The sequence below is a fragment of the Canis aureus genome, chromosome 9, assembly GCF_053574225.1.
Source record: "Canis aureus isolate CA01 chromosome 9, VMU_Caureus_v.1.0, whole genome shotgun sequence".
NCBI classification, from domain to species: Eukaryota; Metazoa; Chordata; class Mammalia; order Carnivora; family Canidae; genus Canis; species Canis aureus.
In genome coordinates, this window is record NC_135619.1 from 73467787 (window position 1) to 73479422 (window position 11636).

At 53.7% G+C, this 11636-nt stretch overlaps 1 protein-coding gene across 1 annotated transcript; it reads right to left on the reverse strand.

The window, feature by feature from the left end:
• Positions 1–4004: 4004 nt before the first annotated feature.
• HSP90AA1 (heat shock protein 90 alpha family class A member 1) lies at positions 4005–9939 on the reverse strand. The gene is made up of 11 exons (XM_077910648.1): positions 9779–9939; positions 9223–9384; positions 8723–9089; positions 8208–8341; positions 7608–7928; positions 7234–7399; positions 6860–7050; positions 6598–6745; positions 6104–6372; positions 5417–5750; positions 4005–5155 (listed from the first exon to the last, which is right to left on the reverse strand). The coding sequence occupies exons 2-11, from the start codon at positions 9382–9384 to the stop codon at positions 5046–5048; spliced, it is 2202 nt and encodes a 733-aa protein (XP_077766774.1). The 5' UTR covers positions 9779–9939; the 3' UTR covers positions 4005–5045.
• Between the last annotated feature and the right edge of the window lie 1697 nt (positions 9940–11636).

Consider the following 11636-nt stretch of genomic DNA (forward strand, 5'->3'; position numbering starts at 1 on the left):
AGAAAAAGATGGAAGAAGTTAGAAACATCGTGTTTGCAAACTGAAGTGCTCTGGCCAATCCATCAACAAATATTTGATTGCCCACCACTGGCCAGATGCTCCGTCCTACATGTTTGGGATTGTGAACAAAACAGAGAAGCGTCCGTAATTCAAACTCAGGACCAGGCGGATGGGCTCTGCCTTGAACTGCCATCCTAGGAAGCAGAGCCAAGCCTGGCACCTTCATCCCTGCGCTGGGTCCCTGGCAGGTACAGGGAGACGGCCTAGGGGCAGCTGGCGAGCTCTCCCCCTCCACTGGCCTCCCTCTGCAGGTGGGACACGGGCTAGTGCGGAGTAGGGGCCCCGGGGACAAAGATGAGGCCACTCAAGGAACAAGATGGTGGAACCGCCCTACCAGTTCCCGGTAGGACACTTCACTCATGAAGTGGGCACAGGTGATCCCTGGGTGGCACAGCGATTTGGCACCTGCCTTTGGCCCAGGGTGCGATCCTGGAGACCCGGGATCGAGTCCCACGTCGGGCTCCCGGTGCATGGAGCCTGCTTCTCCCTCTGCCTCTCTCTCTCTCTGACTGTCATAAATAAATAAAAATTAAAAAAAAAAAAGTGGGCACAGGCCCCAGTCTTTTGAAGAGGCTGCCCACGGGCTACCACCTTCCCATCAGGTGCATTGGTGGCCAGAGGCTCCGCCCGAGGCCATGGCTAACGACCAATGTCCAGGGTCCGTGGTTACCCACTGTCACCCCCCCAGCTCTCTCCTCACTCGGCCTGTGTAATGGGTCCCATCCGCAGGCCGCATGTCCAGGGTCTCAAGCCTGGTCACGCTCTCTCATCCCGTCTCCTTTGTGGAGATCAGGTCAGCATTATGTCAGCAGGAAGCCCCTCCTAGAAGCTTCCCCAGACCCTGCCTCACCAGCAGAGCCCAGCCTTGCTGTGCTGGTGCCTCAGCGGGAGCCGGCAGGAGGCTCAGGCTGCAGCTTGGTTACACCCAGAAGTGTGTGGTACAGGAGAGCTCCTAGGACAGGAAGGAACGGCTCTGAGAAGAGGAGCGTCCTTGTAAAAGTGGCATCTGTGAAGCCAACTCCTTAGAAAGTGCTAGGACAGCTCCTCCAAGCATCATTTCTAATTTTCAATCCAGGTCAGAGGCGTGGGAGGCCCAGTGACTCGCTCAAGGTCACTTTTGAACACCATTAGACCACCTGCCATATATATATACACACACATATTTTTTTAGTAATGTCTACACTCAACGTGGGGCTTGAACTCAAGTCACTTGCTTTTCTGAGCTAGCCAAGTGCCCCCCATGCTTGTTTTCATTTGCTATTTTACACACACCATTAAGATCCACTCAATTTTAAGATCCATCCGTGGATTTTAAGAGTCACGCAGTCATCACTTCATCAGGCTTCTGACTCCCCCCGTTCCCAGATCCCCCTCTTGGCCCTCTGCAGTCAATCCCCACCAGGACTTCTGGCCCTGGGCAACCTATTGCCCACCTCCTGCCTTTCCCAGAACTGTATGAAGATGCAGCTGGGGGTGCCTGGGTGGCTCAGGTGGTGAAGCGCCAGCCTTCAGCTCACGGGGCTCCCTGCTCAGCGGGGACTCTGCTTCTCTCCTGCTACTCCCCACTGCTCGTTTTCACTCAAGTAACTAAAATTTAAAAACCGGTATCAGAGTATGGAGTTTGTTGGGTCTGTTTCTTCACCACATGCTAACACTTCTGACCAGAATCCAGAGCCAGGAGCTCGCTCTCACGCTCGCATCTCAAATTCCACTCAGCAGTTTTGGTTGTCAACAGGTCCTGCAAAGACCTTTAAAAAATGCTTCTAGGGGCGCCTGGGTGGATCAGGGGTTGAGCGTCTGCCTTTGACTCAGGTCGTGATCCTGGGGTCCTGGGATCAAGTCCCACATTGGGCTCCCTGCATGGAGCCGGTTTCTCCTCCCTCTTCCTGTATCTCTGCCTCCCTCTGTGTCTCTCTCATGAATAAATAAAATCTTTTAAAAAATAAAAATAAAAGGGATCCCTGGGTGGCGCAGCGGTTTGGCGCCTGCCTTTGGCCCAGGGCGCGATCCTGGAGACCCGGGATCGAATCCCACGTCGGGCTCCCGGTGCATGGAGCCTGCTTCTCCCTCCTCCTGTGTCTCTGCCTCTTTCTCTCTCTCTGTGTCTATCATGAATAAATAAATAAATCTTTAAAAAAAAATAAAAAATAAAAATAATAAAAATAAAAAATAACGTTTCTATTGGGCAGCCCTGGTGGCTCAGTGCGTGATCCCAGGGTCCCAGGATCGAGTCCCACATCGGGGTCCCTACATGAAGCCTGCTTCTCCCTCTGCCTCTCATGAATAAATAAGATCTTCAAAAGAAAAAAAAAAAAAAGGGTTGGAATCCCTGGGTAGCACAGCGGTTTAGCACTTGCCTTTGGCCCAGGGTGCGATCCTGGAGACTCGGGATCGAATCCCACGTCGGGCTCCCGGTGCATGGAGCCTGCTTCTCCCTCTGCCTATGTCTCTGCCTCTCTCTCTCTGTGACTATCAGAAAAAAAAAAAAAAAAAAGGTATCTATTCAGTACACTACTATTATAATTTCTTTTTAAGAGAGTGAGCTGGGGGGCAGGTGCAGAGGCAGAGGGAAAGGGGAGAACAAGTAGACTCCCCATTGAGCCTGATTCGGGCCTTGATGTCATGACTGAGGGTCATGACCTGAGCCAAAATCAAGAGGCAGCCACTTAGGCTGCACAAACCAGAGGCCCCCAGATGCTCCTAAATTACTTTGGAAAGATCTGACAACTCTTGGGACGGTGATGGAAGTTCAGGAGGTTTCTGTATGTTGAACTAAGGGCGTTGCTGGAGTCCTGTCTTCTCACCGCAGCTCTGCAGCTGCCTTGCTGGTCGCCTCCCCGCGGAGGGCCCATAGCTGGGAGCCTTCACTCCTATGGTCTGCCCTCCTCAGTGGGACCCCACCAGTTTCGGGAGGGGTGAAGCACCACAAGTTGAGGCTACCATGGCCTCGCGTCAGCTGGCTCCACTCCTCCCCTATGGTGTCTAGTGTCCATCTCTTGGCCTAGATTCCAAGCAGGCTACCTGGGTGATGGCTCCAGATGCACGGTTGGTACGTCGATCCGCTTCAGGTGCTCGGAACTCAGTGGGGAGGTCACTCGCACGGGTCCTCTGTGGATTCCCTCACGGGTCTACGGCAACCTTCAGCATTCTCACTGGACTCCGGGAACACGGAACAAACTTCCCCTTTGCCCTTCTTGGCATTCGTTTTCTGGTAAACCTCACACTTCCTCTTGGGTGGTAGCATGTCTCACTAAGAACGGTAGAAAGACTGGGCTTTGGAAGTGAACCTGGACTCAAACACGACCCCTGAAATGGAAGCAATTCCTGCGGGGCTGAGGAGGGTACCTCTGAGAGGGCTTTACTGATTAACGGATTACCACTCACCAGGCACTCAGGGCCTGCAGAGCGCCAGGGAACCAGCCTCGCCCCCCAGGACACAAGGCTCCCAAGTTCTCTCCCAGCCCGCTCCCCCAGGTTAACACGGTCATGGCTTATATGGGACCTTAGCCTCCAAGTCACCTGCTACTACCCACTTTCCAGGAACAAGTTATTTTCGGATTGGCCATTGCTGCCCCTGCCCCAAGCTGGTTGGTTCTTAAAACCTGAGCTCAAGGGGCAGCCTGGGAGGCTCAGCAGTTTGGCGCCTGCTGTCAGCCCAGGGCCTGATCCTGGAGTTCCAGATCAAGTCCCATGTCAGGCTCTCTGCATAGAGCCTGCTTCTCCCTCTGTGTCTGTCTCTCATGACTAAATAAAATCTTTAAAGAAAAAAAAAACAAAAACAAAAACACACCTGAGCTCAAGCTCCCCCACCTCAGCACCTGCTGCTCACAGGAGTCTCAGCCACCCCTCCACAGAGCTCACCTGAGACTCAGAACCAGGGAGTAAGGATTTCAGGTGGGATGGCAGTAAGGAGATTTGGTAAAGAACTCAGATATTCAGGAGGCTGAGGTATTAAGGAACTATATTTAGGACATAAAGCAGGTTTTACAAATACTACAAAAAAAGCAGCTTGGACATGAAAACCCTAGGAAGAAAATAATTATCCATGAGAAACTGGAACACAGGACACAGGATGCACGTTGTGGGACGCTCCCCAGTATGCTCACCACCCCGCGGCTGTCACTGGAGCGCACACCGCAAGGTCACTAATAAGACTTCAGGGCGTCAACGTCCGCCACCTCCCTCATCCCTAACACATGCCAACACTAAAGTTTTTACATCCTGTGGCTGCCCTGTCATCTAGAATGCCCACTTCCCCCCCCCCCCAAAACAAAACATTTTCACAGAACTTTTTTTAATTTGTTTGTATTTGTTACAACCTCTTAAAGCAGAATGTGACTTGAGCACTACACATTTTCACTCACAAAACTTGTGGAGTTACTTTACTTCTTGAACAGCTTTACAACACGCCTAAAGAGGCTTAGAATCTCGCTACTCTAAACAACGCTCTTCTTTGGAAAACAAGCCCTATCCATGGCTACTCCCATCCAGTTGGTTCAGTTTCACTACTAGTTTCTAGAGGCCTGGTACATGCAGTTGAGAACTACAAGGGACAGAAGATTTAAAAAGTAGATCCTAGAAGGTGAAAGTTGTTTTAACCAGTATTTCTTCTTTTACACATCAAGGTACAGCTCAGAACACCTCAGTGACAAAAAAACACTTGGTCTTACTACGGAATCCACACTTGAGACCACACGGCTAACATTAGGTTACGTACACCTTACAACATAGGTTACCTTGTCCGGTTAAAATAAGCCAGCATGGGACTAGGAAAGAAAAACTAGCCGAGCTTTAGTTCCTACACGTCACAGTATCACACTCAAACAAAAAGAAATCTTATCTTCCCCTTAAGTAGCTATATTGTCATGCCTTACAGATTCTTAAAATGTTAACAAAAATAAAGAAAAACATCCTTGAAAATATATTATCAGAGGGAATGAAGATAAAGTATTGAATACATATACAAGTAATTCTCAGGGCAGCACTTAATCGACTTCTTCCATGCGTGACGTGTCGTCATCACCTTCGAGGGGCGGCATCTCCTCACTCACCGCAGCACTGCTATCGTCAGCTGTGGGGTCATCTTCGTCGATACCTGTTTGGACACAAAGCCCTCTCATTGGATTTCTCGAAGCCAGCTAATTAATGAGCCTAACAGCGGGTCTATACCTAACTTCAAAGGGTGAGCAATTCCCTGGGAGTGAAAACCACTTTCATTTTTTAGCCTTTCTGATCAAAAAGCCCTGTAACATCCTTAGGAGAAAACTTTAAGAGGTCACCCAAACCGGATCTGACACCCCCCCAGAATTGTTTCAGGAGCCAAAGGTCACACACCACTGTATCATGGGAAGCTTACCGAGCCCAAGCTTGATCATCCTGTAGATCCTGTTAGCATGTGTCTGGGGATCTTCCAGACTGAAGCCGGAGGACAGGAGAGCGGTTTCATAGAGCAGGATGACCAGATCTTTCACAGACTTGTCGTTCTTGTCGGCCTCTGCCTTCTGCCGTAAGGTCTCGATGATGGAGTGGTCAGGGTTTATCTCCAGGTGTTTCTTTGCTGCCATGTAACCCATGGTGGAGTTGTCTCTTAAGGCTTGGGCCTTCATGATTCTCTCCATATTTGCCGTCCAGCCATATGTGCTTGTGACAATGCAGCACGGGGAGGTCACCAATCGGTTTGACACGACCACCTGTAACCAAAGCATGAGGTGAGAAATGGACCTGGGAAGATTCTGCTGCCCTAACTTCTCATTTTTCAGTACCTCTATCCGCTTTATTAAAATGAAACCTAAGGACTCCAAGTACTGTATTCACAAATCAAGAAACACCACCTACAAACTTAAGAACTTTCTTCCTCCACATCCTAACTCTTCCCAGACCTTAACAAAACTGTAGAGTTTTCTCAAAGTAGAAAAACCTGATTTTCTATTTGTATAGAAATTAAGAAAAACCTATGGAGAAGCTTGGGAAACCCCCACGGGCACTCCACAGAACAGCCCACCAGCAGGAGACCCAGGCACACTGAAGCACTGTTCTCACACACCTTTTCTACTTTTTTCTCCAAGATGTCCTTCATGATCTTGCACAGATTTTCAAACTTTGTTTTTTTCTCCTCCTGTTTCTTCTTCTCTTCTTCGTCTTCTGGAAGTTCCAAACCCTCTTTGGTGACTGACACCAATGTCTTCCCCTCAAATTCCTTAAGCTGTTGGACACAGTACTCATCGATGGGTTCGATCATATAGATCACTTCCAGGCCATGCTTCCGAAGACGCTCCACAAAGGCAGAGTTTGCTACCTGGTCCTTGGTCTCACCTGAGGTGTAGGTAGAAAGTTACAGAACTTTAATAGGAAGTAGTTTCATTTCCTTTAGACTTGTACTTGGTCTAGCCAGACCTAACCACACAAGGGAGCCCAGCCCACATGGTCCTGCCTAGGCTAGTCCCTACAGGCTGACGTGTAAAAGCACGTGTGTAGAGAGTACACACTCTTACCTCCTAGGAAGTTGGAAGAACAAGCTGATTGTACACCTGTTCTTACCTGTGATGTAATAGATGTGTTTCTGGTTTTCCTTCATTCTAGTGCAATAATCCTTGAGAGAAACCATCTCATCACCAGAAGCCGACGTGTAGTATCGTAACAGCTCTGACAGCTTCTTCCGATTTTGAGAATCTTCATGTATTCCCAGCTAGAAGAGAACATTAACTTTGAATTTTCTCTGCATTGAAAAAAAAAAAATCGCTTAAAATTTGACAAAACACAAGGACAACCACTCCTAAGGATCAAATGTGTTTACACATACCTTGATGTTTTTCGAGAACTGCTCGTAAAACTTTTTGTAGTTCTCTTTGTCTTCAGCCAGTTCGGTGAAAAGTTCCAAGCACTTTTTGACCAAATTTTTTCTGATAACTTTCAAAATTTTGCTTTGCTGCAACATCTCACGGGAAATATTTAGAGGAAGATCTTCAGAGTCCACCACACCTCTAATGAAATCTGAAAAAAAAAAAACAAAATCATCCTAAAAATGAAACCTACAAATACATAAATGCAAAAACAAAACAAAAAAAAAAAAACAAAAAAACCCAAAGACGATCCCGTGCCCCAAATGCTTGAAACTCAAGTCCAGAAAAGATTCACCACGGGGCGGGACAGAGCCTCCCATCTAGCCACACTTACTCAGATACTCAGGGATCAGCTCTTCGCAGTTATCCATAATGAAAACTCTGCGAACGTACAGCTTAATATTGTTCTTTTTCTTTCTGTTCTCGAATAGGTCAAAGGGAGCACGTCTTGGCACAAAGAGAAGGGCTCTGAACTCCAGCTGTCCTTCAACTGAAAAATGCTGTAAAAATATACACGGGAGGTCATCATCAAGGGACACTGCAACCAACCGCCCCTTGACGGCTACCTTGCCTGACCCCCCACAGGCTCTGTCCCAGAACTTCCAGCACTTTCAGGGACTGGAATGACCAAGCCCTTGGCAGCACCCGCACCCCAACCACCTCAGGCAACCTGGAGGGTAGACTAGGTCTAAAGCACTGGGTGCTCACCTTCACTGCCAAGTGATCTTCCCAGTCATTGGTCAAGCTCTTGTAAAATTCCCCATATTCTTCGTTGGTGATGTCGTCAGGGTTCCTGGTCCAAATAGGCTTGGTTTTGTTCAGCTCTTCCTGGTCAATGTACTTCTCCTTGATCTTCTTCTTTTTCTTCTTGTCTCCATCCTTCTTTTCCTCCTCCTCCTCATCCGAACCAACATCTTCTATTTCAGGTTTGTCATCAGACTCTTTCTCTTCCTTTTCTTTTTCTTCCTCTTTCTCCTCCTTTTCTTCAGCCTCATCGTCACTGACTTCTTTATCACGTTCCTTCTCCACCTTCAAAAGAAAACGCAAAAATCGCATCACCTCTGCATCCTGGAGCTGAAGAACACGCTCTGAATGCAGCGTGGGCACTTACACCAAAGCCCAAAATACCGAAGTAACAAGTATTTAGCAGCCAACATTTAATGTCTCTAAACCACCGTGTGTACATTGACAGACTATTTCTCACTAATCAAGTCAATGCCAAGTTTGAATCTTTCATCCACAGGTCTAATAAGTAATAATTTCAATTCACTAGTTTCAGACTCTACTACACCCCATGTGGACACTCACAAAGAGAGTAATGGGGTAGCCAATGAACTGAGAATGTTTCTTCACAATCTCCTTTATCCTCCTCTCCTCCAGATACTCAGTCTGGTCTTCCTTCAGATGCAGGATAACCTTTGTTCCACGACCCATAGGTTCACCTGTAAAGGGGTAAATGGACTGAATTTCAATCTGAGTGAGCAAATTCAACGTATCTGGGATTAAAAAAAAAAAAAAAAAAACTAAAAACAAAAAACTACAAACTCCACAATCCCGCTCTCCACACACCACATGCAACAATTTCAGAGCAACTTTACCACGTGGGGTTTAGTTATACCGATGTAGATACCAGAGCAGTTCACCTCCTGACCCGACTGCAGAAACCAGAGGCTCCTTGCTACAGTCACGTGCTACGTGCCACCACCCAGCTCACTCCAGGACAGGACGGAGCAAACACGTTTTTGCCAATCCCACAGCATCTCCAGCCCCCCTCCTCCCCGCCCCCACCACCGAGTGACCCGGGAAGCCGTTCCGAAGCGCACCTGTATCCGTCCTAACCGTGAACGACCCTCCAGCCGAAGACTCCCAGGCATACTGCTCGTCGTCGTTATGCTTGGTGATCACCGTCACTTTCTCAGCCACCAGGTAGGCAGAATAAAACCCGACGCCAAACTGGCCAATCATGGAAATATCTGCGCCAGCCTGCAAGGCCTCCATGAACGCCTTGGTCCCCGACTTGGCGATGGTACCCAGGTTATTGATCAGGTCGGCCTTCGTCATGCCAATGCCGGTGTCCACGATGGTCAGGGTTCGATCTTGCTTGTTCGGAATGAGGTTAATGTGCAGCTCCTTCCCAGAATCTAGCTTACTGGGATCGGTCAAGCTCTCGTATCTGATTTTGTCCAAAGCCTATTAAGCAAGCGGCGAGCGGTTGAGTCGGGCGCTCCCGGAGGGGGAGGGGGGGGAGGGGGGAGGGGAGGAAGGGAGGAGAGGAGGGCTCCGCCGCAGGCCGCGACCCCCGCTCCCAGGCAGCCCCACTTACGTCGGACGAGTTGGAAATCAGCTCCCGGAGGAAGATCTCCTTGTTCGAGTAGAACGTGTTGATGATGAGGGACATCAACTGGGCGATCTCCGCCTGGAAGGCGAACGTCTCCACCTCCTCCTCCTCCATCGGCTGATCCTGGGTCTGGGTTTCCTCCGGCATCTACAAGGGCCGCGGGGCCGGTTAGGCGCCCCCGTCCCCGTGCCCCCGCCCCCGCCGGGCCCGAGCCGGGGGCCGCCGACAAAGGATGACCTCATTTCCAGCTGCGACAACGAGGGCCGTGCGCACGCCGCCGCCGGGCGCCGCAGGCCCGCGGGGACCCCCCGCCCAGCGCCCCCCCGCCCCCGGAGCTGCGGCCCGGCCGCCCGGGGTCCCGTCCGCGGGGGTCGGGGTCGGGGCCGCAGTAGGCCCGAGGCCTCCCTCCCCCGCCGAGCGCTCGGCCGCGCCGTCCCGCGGGGCCCGGAGGCTCCAGGAGGCCCACCCCGCGCCGCGGCCCCCGACCCCGCGGGGCCCGACCCCCGGCGCCCTCCGGGGACCCCCCGGACCGCCCCCTCACCTCGGCTACAGGACCGCACGGGCTCCGCGACGACGCAGCACCAGGACGCAGAAGCAACTGGCGCGCCGCCCCCGCGCTTCCCTTATATAGACGCGGGCCCGCCCGGCGCGCGGAGCCTTTTCCAGAAGCCTCCCGAACCTTCCGGAAGAACCCTCCCCAACCGCCGCCGCGGCCGCGCGCCTGCGCCTGCGCCCTGGCCGCGGCCCCGCCCCTTTCCCGGCCGCGCGCGGGCTCGCCCCGGGCGCCCCACCCCCGACGCCGCCCCGCGCGTCCCCGCGCCGGCCTCAGTGCGCAGGCGCAGCCCGGAACTCTCGCGAAGGTCTCGCGCCTTCCGGGGCCGCCGTCTGCAGCGCGGCTCGCGCCGGGGCCCTGCCCCCACCCCGGCCCTGCGCCGCCAGCGAGGCGCGCGGGCGCTCTGGAGCCTCCCAGGCCCGCCCTCGCTGCTTCCGCCGCGGGAGCGCGGTGCTCCCAGACCGTGTCCCCCACTAGTGTGCACGCTTCGGGGCCCCGCGCGCACGGCCGCCCCTGCACAGTCGGGGGCTGCCCCGGGGAGGGGCAGCGCTGGGAGGGCGGATCCAGGGGCACAGTCGGGGGCTGCACCCGGGGCAGGTGCGGGGCTGGGAGGGCGGATCCAGGGGCAGAGTCGGGGTCTGCCCCGGGGCAGGTGCGGGGCTGGAAGGGCGGATCCAGGGGTCACCGTCGGGGTCTGCACCCAGGCCCCAGGGCAGGTGCTGGCTGGGAGGGCGGATCCAGGGGCACAGTCGGGGTCTGCCCCGGGGCAGGGGCAGCGCTGGGAGGGCGGATCCAGGGGTCACCGTCGGGGTCTGCACCCGGGGCCCCGGGGCAGGTGTGGGGCTGGAAGGGCGGATCCAGGGGCACAGTCGGGGTCTGCACCCGGGGCCCCGGGGCAGGGGCAGCGCTGGGAGGGCGGATCCCGGGGCACAGTCGGGGGTCTGCACCCAGGCCCCGGGGCAGGTGCTGGCTGGGAGGGGGGATCCAGGGGCTCGAGGAGCCGAGCGGGGTCGCCCAGCATCTGAACGCCCGGGCGGCGATCAGAGAGGCTCGGCGCTGCGACTGGGGGCTCAGGTGTAGGGCGCTCCATCTCTCTGGCCGGGGCGCGCGATTCTGGGTTCAGGGCCCTGGAAGTGGGGCAACAGGTGCCTACGAGAGCCTCGTGATGCGGAGGCCCCGGCTCGCGGCCTGCTTCAGGGGTGCGGAGACGCCAGCCCCTGGCCGCGTGTGGGGCGGGGGCCGGACTGTGCGCAATCCCTGGTTTCTGCCTTGGCCTGGAGGGAGCCCCGGACCGTGGGGGGATGTTTGGACCAGGGGAGCCCCAGGGACCTCCAGGGGGCCGTCCTGAAGGCCGGACAAGGGGCATCCCTGCCTCCCTCCTTGGCCGCGGAATCTCCAGACCTGCAGGCCGCTGCTTGGATTTGGGGGCTGGTCCTTCTCTTAGGGCGCACCGTGGGCAAGGGAAAGTTCTGAAGTGGCCACACAGACCCCCAAGTTCTCCGAAGCTGCGCTCCATCCTTTGGGGATTTCTCCCTGCTGTGCGCCTGTGTTTAGGAGAGTGCAGTGATTCATCACACATATAGCCGCACCCAGCGCTCATCTCAAGCGGCCTCCTCAATACCTATCGCCCTACCTGCCTTTGGGTTGCCCTAAAACCCTGTCCTTCACACTAGCCTGGAGTTCCAGGATCACTGAACTACTGCGTGCTCACACAGCACACCTGCCGCGATTTTGTAAAGTCCATCTTCTTTACTGCATGTGAAGCATCTAGCTCACCTTTTGGGGGATTAACTCTCCAAAAGCCAGTTTCTAAAGAACAATGGCAGACGAGAGACCTGAGAATCTC

What these genes read in the sequence shown, in the direction of transcription:
- HSP90AA1 (XM_077910648.1), bottom strand. Translation starts at nt 9,384, where the DNA reads ATGCCGGAGGAAACCCAGACCCAGGATCAGCCGATGGAGGAGGAGGAG. An exon ending in GCTACCCCATTACTCTCTTT is followed by an intron (nt 7,929 to 8,207) that starts GTGAGTGTCCAC and finishes TTTCTTTTGAAG; the next exon opens with GTGGAGAAGGAACGTGATAA. An exon ending in ACACATCTATTACATCACAG is followed by an intron (nt 6,373 to 6,597) that starts GTAAGAACAGGT and finishes CCTACACCTCAG; the next exon opens with GTGAGACCAAGGACCAGGTA.